Here is a 13612-nt window from a genome sequence, read left to right as displayed (position 1 = left end):
CAGTAATGCAACGTTACTGCTAGCTAATATCCCTGCTGCTTTTATCCCTCCCCTTAATGGCAGGATTTTTTTTCATAATGCATTAGCAAATATTGCTGGAAGTAGAAATAGTTACCGTGTGATATGTATTCTCTTTAAACTATTTGTTGCATTATAAATAGCAGCTGTATTATATACAGCTGTTATTGATTGTTGAGAAAATAATTCAGTATTGTGCTAATACGAGTATTATGAGTTGAATTATAGATGAGCCCCTTTGAAAGCGACCTATTAAGTGAACAGTGCGAGGGGGAATGAGTGAGAGAGATGTGGAGAGGGAGAAGAAGCGCGGACTCACTTCTCCCTCACATTCCTTACCAACCAATCCTCAGTCGCCATTTTACCACTCGTAGGGTGTGTGTTACATAACAGCTGTTTTACAAACCTAGTAATAATAACAACAGCTGTTAACAGTAAGCATTTATTAAATACTTCCTAATTATACTAACATATTAAATGTATGCAATGCACTATTCTTAGCATAGATAATAATATTTAATAATAATATTTGTTATTACGTAACATCGAGAGTAACAAAACATAGTGTGATGATCCAAAACACCAACACAGGGAAGCAGACCACCAACAAGAAATACATGAAGCAGTGAAAGAGGGGGTGGCGGTAGGCGTGGTCAAGCTCCTGCTTCTCCCCCCTATGCGCAAGAAATCTTCGCGCAGGTTGCTTTCAATGCGGCTTATCTATAGTAAATATACAAGTCATGTTTATACTTTCTCCATTTTTATATAATACCATGCATACATTAATTTACGTAAATATGTAACATTTGAATTATGTTATTATTACTTCTATTATATTCATAATATCTGCCATTTGCGATCATATCATTATCAAATATAAACTTTGAGTTTCTTAAAACGTTTTCATTTTAGTTGTTTGGAGACTAATACAATTGTCACGTTCCAGTGCGACCACCCGAGTGCAGACACACACTGGAGTGGGAACTCCCACGGTCGCTGATGACTCCGTGGCACTCATATTCCAGATGTCCTACTGGTACTACATCGGCCTCGGCACTCTGATAGTCCTCATGGTTGGACTCCCGGTCTCATACCTCACAGGACCTCAGGATCTGAGAAATCTTGACCCGAAGCTCATCACTCCTTGCATCCGCCGGTTTCTTCCTCAAACTCAGATCTGCCCTGAAAAACACCCAGCTGGAGAATATCAAATGGTCAACACTGAATTGAGTCCTGAGGATGTGAAGAATTCTCAGTCAATGGAAGCTCAGAAAATAAATTCTACACAATACTAGTGTCGTTATTCAACCTTTAAATAACTTTTAAAACGCTACTTGACTGTTCCGTTTTAATATTAGGAATAACTGTTATTTGTTCATGTCTTCGAATAAAATTTATATGTATGGTTCTTGATGGATTTATAGCCAAGTCATTTTGAAGACAGTATTGGAGTGCTCTGTCTGTTGAAGATAAACTGTTTGCTACTAATCCATGTGATGTGTCATTTAAAAATAAAATAGTTGCAATCGGTTGCATAAATTTTAGTCTCTACATTGTCATCATTGATAAGAGTGATAAAAAATCAAAAAGGGCCAAGCATTGAGACTTGTCGCACTTCTCTACTCACTGGTAGAGAATGTACTGATCTGTATGTACATTTTTTCTCATTCAGATTTAGTTGAATTTCAATAAATTGTGTGCGTTCTTTCAGATAGTTAGGCCATCACTGCCCAGAATAATGTCAGGCCTAAACAATCAAAGACTTTACCATAATCAAGTACAACAGCTGATACATATTTGTCATCTTCCAAGTTATTTAAGATATGTATCAACTATATTTTTAACAGCTGTAGTGGTAAATCTTCTTTTTTAAAAAAAGAACAATGCTGATTTTTTAAAATTAGTTCCTGCTTTTCCATGTGGCCCAGCGTGACAGAGAAATATTTTCTATTATTTTCGAGTGTTGATATTAACGAAATAGGGCGTTAAATTTCTAGTATGATGAGAGATCCTTTCTTGTGTTTTGGATATATTTAGGCTACTTTTAAAGTAGAGGGAAAATTCTCTAATTTGAATTATATATTTATTATGTCAACAAATACACTGTTTGGCACAGCGTTTTACGACTTTTGAAGGAACTTCATCTACTCCGCAAGACAGCGTGGGTTTTGTAGCAATGAATTCCTTTGTGTTTTTGGTGTTAAAGTTAGAAATTGAGAATCACTTTGTGGGAGGATAATTTGAAGGAGTATTTTTATGGTTTTTAATTTGCACCAGATTTTTATCTAATGTAGAAACTACTATTTTTGAAAAATATTAAGGTGTTCAACAACCAAGGCAGGGTCATTCACTATTTCCATCTATTTTCAACTGCATATATGATTCTTCTTTTTGTATACTTTGGTTCTCTGTGTTCTAGATAGCTTTAGACCGGTTGTCAGCTTGATTACTATATTCTATTATTGTGATTCGTTAAATATTTCTAAAGTTAGTGCCGTAGGTTTTATTTTTTCTACTATTGCTATTCTGTCACTATCATTTCTAGTTAGTTCATATGATGTCAGGCAGTTAGAAAGTCTTCTTTTATATTTTTTCATTGTAGTGAACTTTGACTTTCTATTTTGTTTTTCTTGTACTTTTTTCTTAGGAGAAACATGGACAAATGTTAATCTAACAGTTGTGACATATAACTTGTGGCTCTCCTTAGCATCAGATGCACAGTGCACATTTTTCCTTTCATTTGCTTTCAGGCTGTCAAGGGTTTTCCTTGAAAAGACTTTTTTAAAGTTAGCTTCGTTTTAGAGAAGAGTTTTGTTTGCATATTGAATGTGCAGGTATAGCCAGTATGATCTGATATTCCAGTAGCCTACTGTAAAGTCCACCATATCTTCGTGTAAAATTGCCTTCAGGGAGCTTGGATTTTTAACCTTACGCAGCCTTTAGTATTCTCGATGTCACTCTGTACTACCGATTAAAATGTGAACTGGTTCAGGGCAGGGACGTCCACGAGTACGAGACCAGAGGCAGCAACAACTTCAGAACTAAACAGCATAGAACGACTGTGTTCGAACGTTTGCCATCTCAAGTGGGCATCAAGATAATCAATAAGCTCCCTGGAGACCTCAAACGAATTAATGAACCCAAACAATTAAAATCTCGATTAAGACACTTTTTGTTGTCAAAGGAATTTTACTCCGTTGATGAGTTTACGATGGGCCGCAGGGATGAAAATTAGCATTTTATTATTATTCCACTTCTCCTTTTCTGATATCCAAAACATGCAAAATACAATATATTATTAGGTTCACACATTAATATGTGGAATTGACTGTGCCTATGATAACTTAAGATAGATTTAGTTAATAGAATTTGTAATCAATATTATAAAATGACGCTTGCAATACAATGTTATTAATTATTTTACTGCAATAAAGAATTATTATTTTCAGATATGTTTATGTAAATACAGCATATATATATCTTGAGTGATAAGTAGTCTTCGTTTCTGGGAGAGAAAGCCGTTTTGTTCAAAAAGTTGTTAGTTCATCTTCCATTGTTAATCTGTCTATGTTGACGTCACCTATTTAGATGTGTGGTTTGATTTCAGCTTGATGTGTGACCCTCTTGGTGGACAATAAACACCAAGTACATAACAAGTTTTACCCTTAATATTAATTTTTGCTGGCGCTGTTTCACATACAAAAACGACGTTCTCGTGATTTAGGTAGACTACCCCAAATAGCTTTAATAGGAAACTATATAAATTTCCCTATGCTAATTGTTTACTAATTGAATGGGCTGCCAAGCTTTGACGTCCAAAATTTTCACATTTAATGTGTTTTAGTACCAGTTTATAGCGGAAAGAAATGTCGATGCCCGTAATGCCAGTAATTGACTAATATTATTAATGCTTTGAAAGGGCAGAGTCACATCTAGGTATGAACTGTATTTGTTCTGCATCATCAAAGGAATAAACACCACTGCCGAAGCAGCAATAAACTGTAGGATAATTTATCATCACTGAGTATTCCATGTATAATGATATGCTTTTATAATTTTGAATAATCAGTTTTTTTCTGTATATAATTTGGTAAAACTTAAAAATTACAAGGTATTTGTAAACAAAAACTTAAAAAGGCTTAATGTGAAATGTATTTGATAAATTTATCGATTTTTACATTCAGTTACTGATTAGTACTATTACGAAAATTAAAATAATGATCAATTACAGAAACAGAAATTTATTCTACAACATTTTAAGAATAACATTTTACAATTTTGACCGTGAAGTTCGGATCTGCTTGAAGACGATCCTTCAACCTGTGCAGACTTACGCACCTTATCCTTCTGTTTGTTCATCATTCAAAAGACTAGGGAACTAATTTTGCACTCGCTCGTCTCATTTGTAAGTTATCTTCAGAGTCTTTCACAGTCTTCAGAGTTACCACATTATCGCCATACACAGATTTAACATTTCGTCAGCTTCTTTTGCAAGTTAAAACAAAACCTAATGTTAATGCGTTGTTCGCAATCAATGGTGCGCGACAGACACGATAAACACGACCTCACTCTAGCGGCTCTGGCAGTCGATTGACAAGCTCCAGCGTGTTGAAACTTGTCGCTGCCTGTCTTAACAGATCACGCTACTAAGCAAATTTCATCATATTGATGTAGAGTCAGCAATTGCCGCTATAAAAATTCATTCACCGTATTTTTTGATCATACCTCGTATAGTACAAAATTTAAATGTATGATATCAGCATATACAGGGTGTCCCATGAAGAAACGGAGAAACTGTCAGGACTTGTTCTTACGGTGAAAATAACGAAAAAAGTTCATATACACATAGGTCCAGAAACGCTTAGTTAGTGAGCTATACAGGGTGAAAGATTTCGCCCAGATTTCAGTGCCACCGTTAAAAGGGAGCCCTATTAAATTATTTTGGGCGTTACCCAGGACTTAAAATTTAATGTATATTATGCAAATTGAACTGAAAAATTGAATAAAATTGGTACCAGACCTCTAGCTGCAGTAATTTTTAAGATATCTGAAGAAATACGCAAAATTCGGTGTCCAAAAACAAGTTTCATTTAGGTTTCAAGTAGATTAACTTTGTTAAATGTGTAACAAACACGTAAAATTCTTTAACAAAACTTGTAAAGAATTAATTTCTTAAGATAATGATGTAAAATAAGTCAATAAAAATTATACGTAAATTTTAAGAAAATAAATTTTTAATTAAATAAATAACGTACGAAGAATAGACAAAATCGGTTACACTTTTTTTTCTTGCTGAACGTACATGTTTTTATGAACTTTTATTTTCACCTTACTATTGCAAAAAAAATTAATGCTAACAAAATAACTAACCTTAGTTTAGTAACTGTTCGAAATTCCCTCCTTCACAATGCACACAGCACTCTGCTCGACGTAAAATATTTGTGGTGGCTCTGCGAATTATGTCTGGATTGTTTCGTATACTGTCAAATGCGTTGCGAATTCTAACGAGTAATTCTTCCTTGGTATCAACTTTACGTTTATACACCATAGCTTTGATATGTCCCCATAAGAAGTAGTCAAGAGGCGATAAGTCAGGCGATCGTGGTGGCCAGTTGATTGGTCCACCACGCCCAATCCAGTTCAAGAAATTAGCATTCAAATGATTTCTAGCTACTAAAGAAAAATGAGGAGTTGCACCATCGTGTTGGAAAATCATTTTTAATCTTTTTTGTAAAGGGATACCTTCCAAAAGAGCCGGTCAATCATTTTTCAGAAATTGTTCGTACATATTTCCTGTAAGGTTTCCTTAAAAAACGAATGGTCCTAGAATTTTGTCATCAATAACGGCACACCAAACATTAATGTGAAATCTGTGTTGGAAACAGGTTTCTACGGTACCATGTGGATTTTCTTCGCTCCATAAATGACTATTTCTACAATTGAAGGACCCGTTTCTCGTGAAAGTTGCTTCATCAGTAAATAAAATTGAATTTACCCTATCAGCATTGTCTAGAAGCCAATGAGAAAAGTTTAACCATAAAGGGTAATCTGTCGGCAGCAAATGTATCTTTTGCAGGTGAAAAGGATGAAGTCTCTTTACGCAAGATGCGCCACACTTTGTTTCTCGATAAACCAGTGCGATACGCAATTCGCCTCGTACTAGTACCCGGGCTACGATGAATATGTTGAATCACTTGAAGTTCATCGTTAACGCGATGATGTGCCTGCCGTTCAACCGAAAACGAAATTGTTGGAAATGATCCATTCGTTCTTAAAAACTGAAACACTGAAGAAAAGGTTTTCGCATTCGGAATTCGCCTTGCAGGAAATCATTCCTGATATTCACGTCGAGCAGCTTCCGCATTCCATTAGCATATCCGTAACAGAATATTATGTCGGCATATTCTTCATTAGAAAATTGAAACGGCACATTAACTTTTATACTGTATCAATATTTACACTTAACTTATCTGTATGACACTTCAATATAAAATATTCAAAAAAAGTTCGTAATTGTGATTGTTGAACAGCTGTTAGTACTGCCAACCTATGAAAATAATATTTTTGTTACAAAAGTTGTAGAATAACGTAAATTAATTCGCAATTATTGTTAAGATTCAGATTTTATGACATTAAAGTTTTTTTAGTAGAATGTAATTCATTATAAAAAATAGAAGAATGTTTCTATAAATAAAATCTATACATAATTATTTTAAATAATATTTTCAATAATTAACATGTTTTCTCCAAATATTAGGATGCACATTCAGTAAGATAAAAAGTGTAACCGATTTTGTCTATTCTTCGTAAGTTATTTATTTAATAAATTAAAAATTGATTTTCTTAAAGTTTACGTATAATTTTTACTGGCTTATTTTACATCATTATCTTAAGAAATTAATTCTTTACAGGTTTTGTTAAAGAATTTTACGTGTTTGTTACACATTTAACAAAGTTAATCTACTTGAAACCTAAATGAAACTTGTTTTTGGACACAGAATTTTGCGTATTTCTCCAGATATCTTAAAAATTACTGCAGCTAGAGGTCTGGTACCAATTTTATTCAATTTTTCAGTTCAATTTGCATAATATACATTAAATTTTAAGTCCTGGGTAACGCCCAAAATAATTTAATAGGGCCCCCTTTTAACGGTGGCACTGAAATCTGGGCGAGATCTTTCACCCTGTATAGCTCGCTAACTAAGCGTTTCTGGACCTATGTGTATATGAACTTTTTTCGTTATTTTCACCGTAAGAACAAGTCCTGACAGTTTCTCCGTTTCTTTATTTGCCAAGCCAAGACTGAATAATAAAATGTTTTTAAATTCCAAAAGTTAATTTAACATTCACAAAAATGATATTATATTCCCCCCTAAGTAAGGACCAAGGCACGAATAGAATTGATGATGCTTGGCGTGAAATACAGTGTGCTACATAATCCACCAACATGTTCAGTAGATTAGTTTGGAGTAATTTAAATAGTTTTGAGTAAAGTTCAATAACTTTGGATTACACTGTTGCCGACATATTAATATATTTAAACTTACTGGTATTCCAATTGATAAAACTGGTAATATCTCAGATAATCCTTACACAAATTTACAAATTTGGTATATTTATTAGTATTTGGTATTATTGTTATATTCGGTGTATTATTTGGTTTTGTGATTAGATTGAACACCTTTTATTAATTTATTATGTATAAAAATCCTTCTATTTTCATGAATCGTGTTTTTATTTAACGTCAAATGTTATCGCCAATTTGTCTTAACAAATATATATAATATACTTTTGTTATTTTTCACGAGTATTTTTTGCTGTACTCTCAATATGTATACCCAATTTCCGTGTTATAGGCCTAGCGTAAACAGTAAACATATTTATCTTTAAAACATATACATACATGCAAAGAAAAACAAAGCATTTTCGGTAAAAAGCCCTGTTTGATTTTATTTTTATTTTGAAACCCTAATTAGTTCCCGAAATATTAATCACCCGTTTGGTCACTTTTATAAAGTTTAGTTAATCTAAAAGAGAATTATATATTACATATATTTTTGAAAAACGGTACTTTACTTTCTAAACTGATTTGATTGCAGCACTTATCCTGCAGAAAACATATGTTTTATGTTTTACAATACATTTTAAATAATATTTTGATAACCGGTTATGTTATTTACGTGGCCTTTATTGTATTCTATTTGATTTAATCACTTACGATTAAAAGTATTTTCCTATTTTTTTAGACTTATCTTAGGATAGAAATAGAAACTGCACAGTACATGTTTACTGTAAAACGAGGTAGGATCCCCTAAGGCTCCAAACAGATTAAATTTCACGTCGTTCAAAAATACCAATTGAATGAATATTATACTATCTAGTAAGACATTTATTGATTAATTCAGTAATACTACAATAAAAGTTAAAAATCAAATAAGGATTTGATTTTTAATATTTCTAATTTCTAATATTTAAACTTTCTCAACTATAAAATTGAGAAAAAATGCAGCAGAAATAAACTCTTGAGTAGCCAACAGAGATTTAAGGTATTGGCCAGCAACAATTTTATAGCGCCCGCGCCGCCATATTTATAAAGGATGAGCGCGGAACACGTGGCTTCATTTTTGGGCCAAAATCCCCTTTAATTGGTCTCGTGTATTTGTAAGCCTGACCTACCACTGTCGGCAGAGAATAAATATTTACTGGTAAGTACCTGCAACACGAATATTTTCAGAAGCAAATTAAAATGTATTTTGACAACAGTTTTAGAACTTATAGAAAGATTCTGCTTTCACCAATTAATCTACGTTCAAATAATTTTTTCAAAAGGATAAAATACTGTAAGCTACTACCGAGTATTTTAAACATGGGTTTTACAATAACACAATTTTAATAAGTATATGAAAACAAAGTTAAGTGATCTGCTTTACCCTTTTTTATAAATGTATTATTAATGATTCTAATTTGAAAACGAGATTTCGGACATTCGCCACCATTACACGTTGAATACAAGAATACAACACTGCGTTTTGAGTATTAGAAACTACCTTCATCAGATTTCAAAATGCAGTATTTTGGAACATACATTATGACTTTGAGATCAAGAACGAAGACGTAGGGCCAAATACAAACACTCGATTTCTTGTTTCAGATGCACTGAGTGCCACGCCATGTGCCCATAACATATCCTAACACAACCTAACCTAACCTAACATAACACAACCTAACCTAAACTAACATAACACAATCTAACCTAACCTAACATAACACAACCTAACCTAACCTAACCTAACACAATCTAACCTAACCTAACATAACACAGTCTGACCTAACCTAAGATAACACAATCTAACCTAACCTAACATAACACAATCTAACCTAACCTAACATAACACAACCTAACCTAACCTAACATAAAACAATCTAACCTAACCTAATCTATCGACCCTCAACTCGTACAGTTCTAAGGCCAGACCGCTAACATCATATACGGTCTCAATTAGCTAATTTAAAAATGTTACATTTGCAGTAATATATTCCATTTTCATTCAACATAACATTTTTTAATAGTTTAATTATAATAATGCACTATAGATATAATATGCGGTCAGTCGCATTACGTCTTCAGGAGGAGAAGATATATGATTTAGTACAGCATATGAATTGTAAGTCCAGTTCTGTCGTTATTAAGCCTGAAAACTTTTCACGTGCAGAAAAGAAGTAGATCTAGGTCGCAGTAAACACGCAGGAATTTTCTGAAAACTGCTTAGCTGATATCTGGGACGATACCACTTTGAGGGGAGTCAACTTGGACTGTTCCATTGTTCCAAGTGTTCATCGTTAGCAGCAGTCACGCCGGATTTTTGAACGCGTCAAGCTCGCATGATATCATAAATAACATAACACCTCTCTCTCTCTCCCGTTATAAATGACTAAGTTTGTATTGAGTTGTGACATTTTGTGCATTTTTCTAAATACTTTGTTTTATTCGGTCAGTCAAAGAGAGAGTTATTTATTACAAATACCTAACTTAACATAGGCTAGAATCCGTCATCGTGTCGTTTTGAACGAGCCCGGAAAATTTTTAAAATAATCTTTAAAATATGAGGTCGTAGAGGTGATAACTCTAGCCTACAAGTTTTGTTTAATATGTAAAACTTATATTTTTGAAATAACTAGACGACTAAAGACAAAGACAATTTGACGCTTAAAATTCAATGCAAATTGATAGTTTGTTTTGATAAATTTTTATATTTTATGTTGAATTTCAAAGCAATCATTGTAAAAGAGAAGCCAAATTGGCTAAAGATCTTCTTCAAACAATAGCTAGTTGCTAGTTAGTCCGCCATACTTGTTTGGTAGCTCCTACTTATATTCTTTGTTAGATAATCGATTGTCGACTACTCGAGCTAACGACAATCGGAATTTCGGTATTTTGAGAATAATTTAGTAGTTGTTCGGTAGTTCTTTGTTTTTATTGGTCTAACGCCTCAGCAAGTAAATTCCTAAACATGTAGGAAGATTGATGAAATAGTGTGTTGATTTGTTACCATGGGTGTAGAACCTGACCCCATGAGGTCGTAGCACAAAATTGCAGCTGTTGACTCTGCCATGTCTCTATATCTTGGAGGCAGTTTTATTCTGTAAGTTAAAATGTGCCCTGACTAGGGGCCGTGACGTGCATGAATATGAAACGAGAGGCAGAGACAACTACCGTACTGGGCGACACAGAACGGTGGTTTATGAACACCTGCCCTCGCAGGCAGGTGTCCGTTTCATCAACAGTTTGCCTGATTCCATGAAAAACGTACAAACGCCCAAGGCGTTAAAAACTCGTCTGAAGCGCTTTTTAGCATCTAAAGCATTCTATAGCGTCGACGAGTTTTTGAATTATAGTTGGGAGACCTCCAATCTAGAAGACTGACACTGGCGTTGGCGGTGGAGAGAATTGGCGAGTAAGTGGTATGGATGAATGTAACGATTGTATGTCTGAATGTGGTATTGTGAACGAATGTAAAAATTTTAGATTTATTCGGTATGACCTTTGCCACATAATTGTATTATTATCAACGGCAATAAAAGACTTGACTTTGACTTTGACCCAGGAAAGCGTTGCTGCTGTTGGGAACCTGATCGTCAAACTGAGCAAAGAAAGGAGTTTTATTGGGATCAGGCGTGCCAAACTGGATTTGAAACACTTAAGGGTGCGCTCTACCACAGGCCAGAAATCGCAGTTCGATGTTTACAAAAATCCGCTTGGAGCGCTGGCAAAATCGGTTGTAGGGAGGGCAATGAGTAATAGTTGCTGTGGAAGGGATCGGAACTTACCTAGCGCCTCCGACATTTGCCGAGCGGGGGGACCCGAGCCAGGTGCGTGACGTCCGCACAGCGCACCAGCTTCGTGTTTAACAGGGATGGCTAGTAGGCCTTTCACTCTTCAGAAACTTTACCCAAGCCACATGCTATGCTTTATTCACATTAGTCCTGCCCCTATATACTGACAGTAAAATGGACACAAAGATACACATGAAAACTGTCGCTAAACATATACAGGGTGTCAATTAAGTCTGGAACCTCTTTTTTAATTTTTAAACCACAATATATATAAAAAAAACCAAAGTTCACACGTGCTTACTGGTGATAGTAACGCACATATCTGCCCAATTACCGACCAGATAATTCCCTTTGGGGGATGGTCCACAAGGAGTCAGACAAAATTCTTAAATAGCAGCATAGGCCAAATTTGGTATCAAATTAAAGGTCCTTACTTAGCAGAGTACAATGCCGCAAAACCGGACTTAAAAAGGTGGATTCATTCAGTAGTTATAGCTATTTGAATTTTAAAACAATTGAACAATGTAAATTATTAAGTATTACAAGTAAACCACCAATTTTTAAGTACCTGTGATCAAAGTAAGTGTTCAAAATGTTCCCCTACCATCGTCTGGCAATGTCCTAGGTGGTTGTAAAAGCCATCCACTGCATTTTGAAGGTAGTCATGAGGAATATCTTGAGCTTCTTGGACTATGAGATTTCTTAGGTGCGCCAAATCTCAAGGCTTAGAATGATAAAACTTTATCTTTGAGGTATCCCCAAAGAAATAAATCCAGCGGAGATAAATCAGGGGAACGAGCAGGCCACTCTACTGCACCACGTCTTCCAATCCATCTGTGAAGGAATATTGTATCCAAGTATTCTCTAACAAGGAGAGCAAAGTGTGGTGGCGCGCCATCTTGTTGGAAATAAATTCTTTGAAATTGTCGACCAAGAGCAGCTTGTAGTGCAGGAATTATCTCATTTTTGGAGCATTGCTAGATACGAGTCACCATTTAAATTACCATTGATCAATAATGGGCCCATAATTTAATTTCCTATAATACCTGCCCAAACGTTAAGTTTTCTTGTGGATGCTGTGTATGACTCAATCTGCCACTTTCACATTATAACAGTAGTTGTGTTATTGGTAATACTTATTGATTCCTGGCTTCGATTACTACATTGTCAGATGATGGGAGGGGAACATTTTTAACACTTACTTTGATCACAGGTACTTAAAACTTGGTGTTTACTTGTAATACTTAATAATTTACATTGTTTCAATTGTTTTAAAATTCAAGTAGCTATAACTACTGAATGAATCCACCTTTTGAAGTCCGGTTTGCGGCATTGTACTCTGCTAAGTAAGACCTTTAATTTGATACCAAACTTGACCTATGCTGCTATTTAAGAATTTTGTCTGACTCCTTGTGGACCGTCCCCCAAAGGGATTATCCGGTCGGTAATTGGGCAGTGTGCGTTTACTATCACCAGTAAGCACGTGTGAACTTTGGTATTTCTTTCTATTATGGTTCAAAAATTAAAAAAAGAGGTTTCCAGGACTTAATTGACACCCTGTATAAAATATTGTAGTATAATTTAGGCAAAACATGATACGTAAAATATTATAGAAAAAATCAGACTGGGAGTGGCTTCATTCAAATATTACATGTGAATAACATTTTACATGACACTTTCAATTTTATTACAGTACATGTTTAGATTTGTTAAGACTGCGATGTACCACAGGCCAGAGATCGCAGTATCGGGACTACGGAGCATCTCAGTTATTTGCCGAAAGAAAATGCGTTCGGTGGTTGTACGGCTCGTAACGGTGCGCCTGAATTAGCACCCCCTGGACATAGCACCCTCTCGCCAGTGACATCATTTTGACGTCACGGAAAGGGGTGCTAAATCAGCGCAGTGGCCGTGTCCATGCCCTGAATAAGCACTCCCTTCGAGTTGGGGGGTCCTAATTCAGCGCCTTGACCGTGTCCATGTGCTGATTTAGCACCCCCTTGAATCAGCGCTTATATCTTGTTGATGTGAAGAATAAGTACCTCCAACTGAATAAAACAATAAAACTCTAATCATATTGCGATTTGATATTTGCTATGATTTGACCTTAATATTAAAAACGAAATAATTAATTACCTATTGTAAAAAATACTATGCATCCTATATGCTTACGTAAAAAATTAGGATCTAGACATTCAAATACAACTTTATTTTTATAGTAGATTTAATTTAAATCCGTGGTACAAACCACGCAGAGGGC

The 13612-nt window shown here is 34.9% G+C and overlaps 1 protein-coding gene across 1 annotated transcript in view; it reads left to right on the top strand.

Annotated features, from left to right (window-relative positions):
* Positions 1–1426, top strand: part of LOC124355603 — a 100955-nt gene extending 99529 nt beyond the window's left edge. The window contains 1 exon segment of the mRNA XM_046806766.1: positions 965–1426. Within this exon segment, the coding sequence (XP_046662722.1) occupies positions 965–1313 (349 nt within the window). The 3' untranslated portion in view covers positions 1314–1426.
* The last annotated feature ends 12186 nt before the right edge of the window (positions 1427–13612 follow it).

Source organism: Homalodisca vitripennis, chromosome 2 (genome assembly GCF_021130785.1).
Source record: "Homalodisca vitripennis isolate AUS2020 chromosome 2, UT_GWSS_2.1, whole genome shotgun sequence".
NCBI classification, from domain to species: Eukaryota; Metazoa; Arthropoda; class Insecta; order Hemiptera; family Cicadellidae; genus Homalodisca; species Homalodisca vitripennis.
Note: the sequence above shows the minus strand (reverse complement) of the source record. Positions and strands in the feature narration are given on the sequence as shown.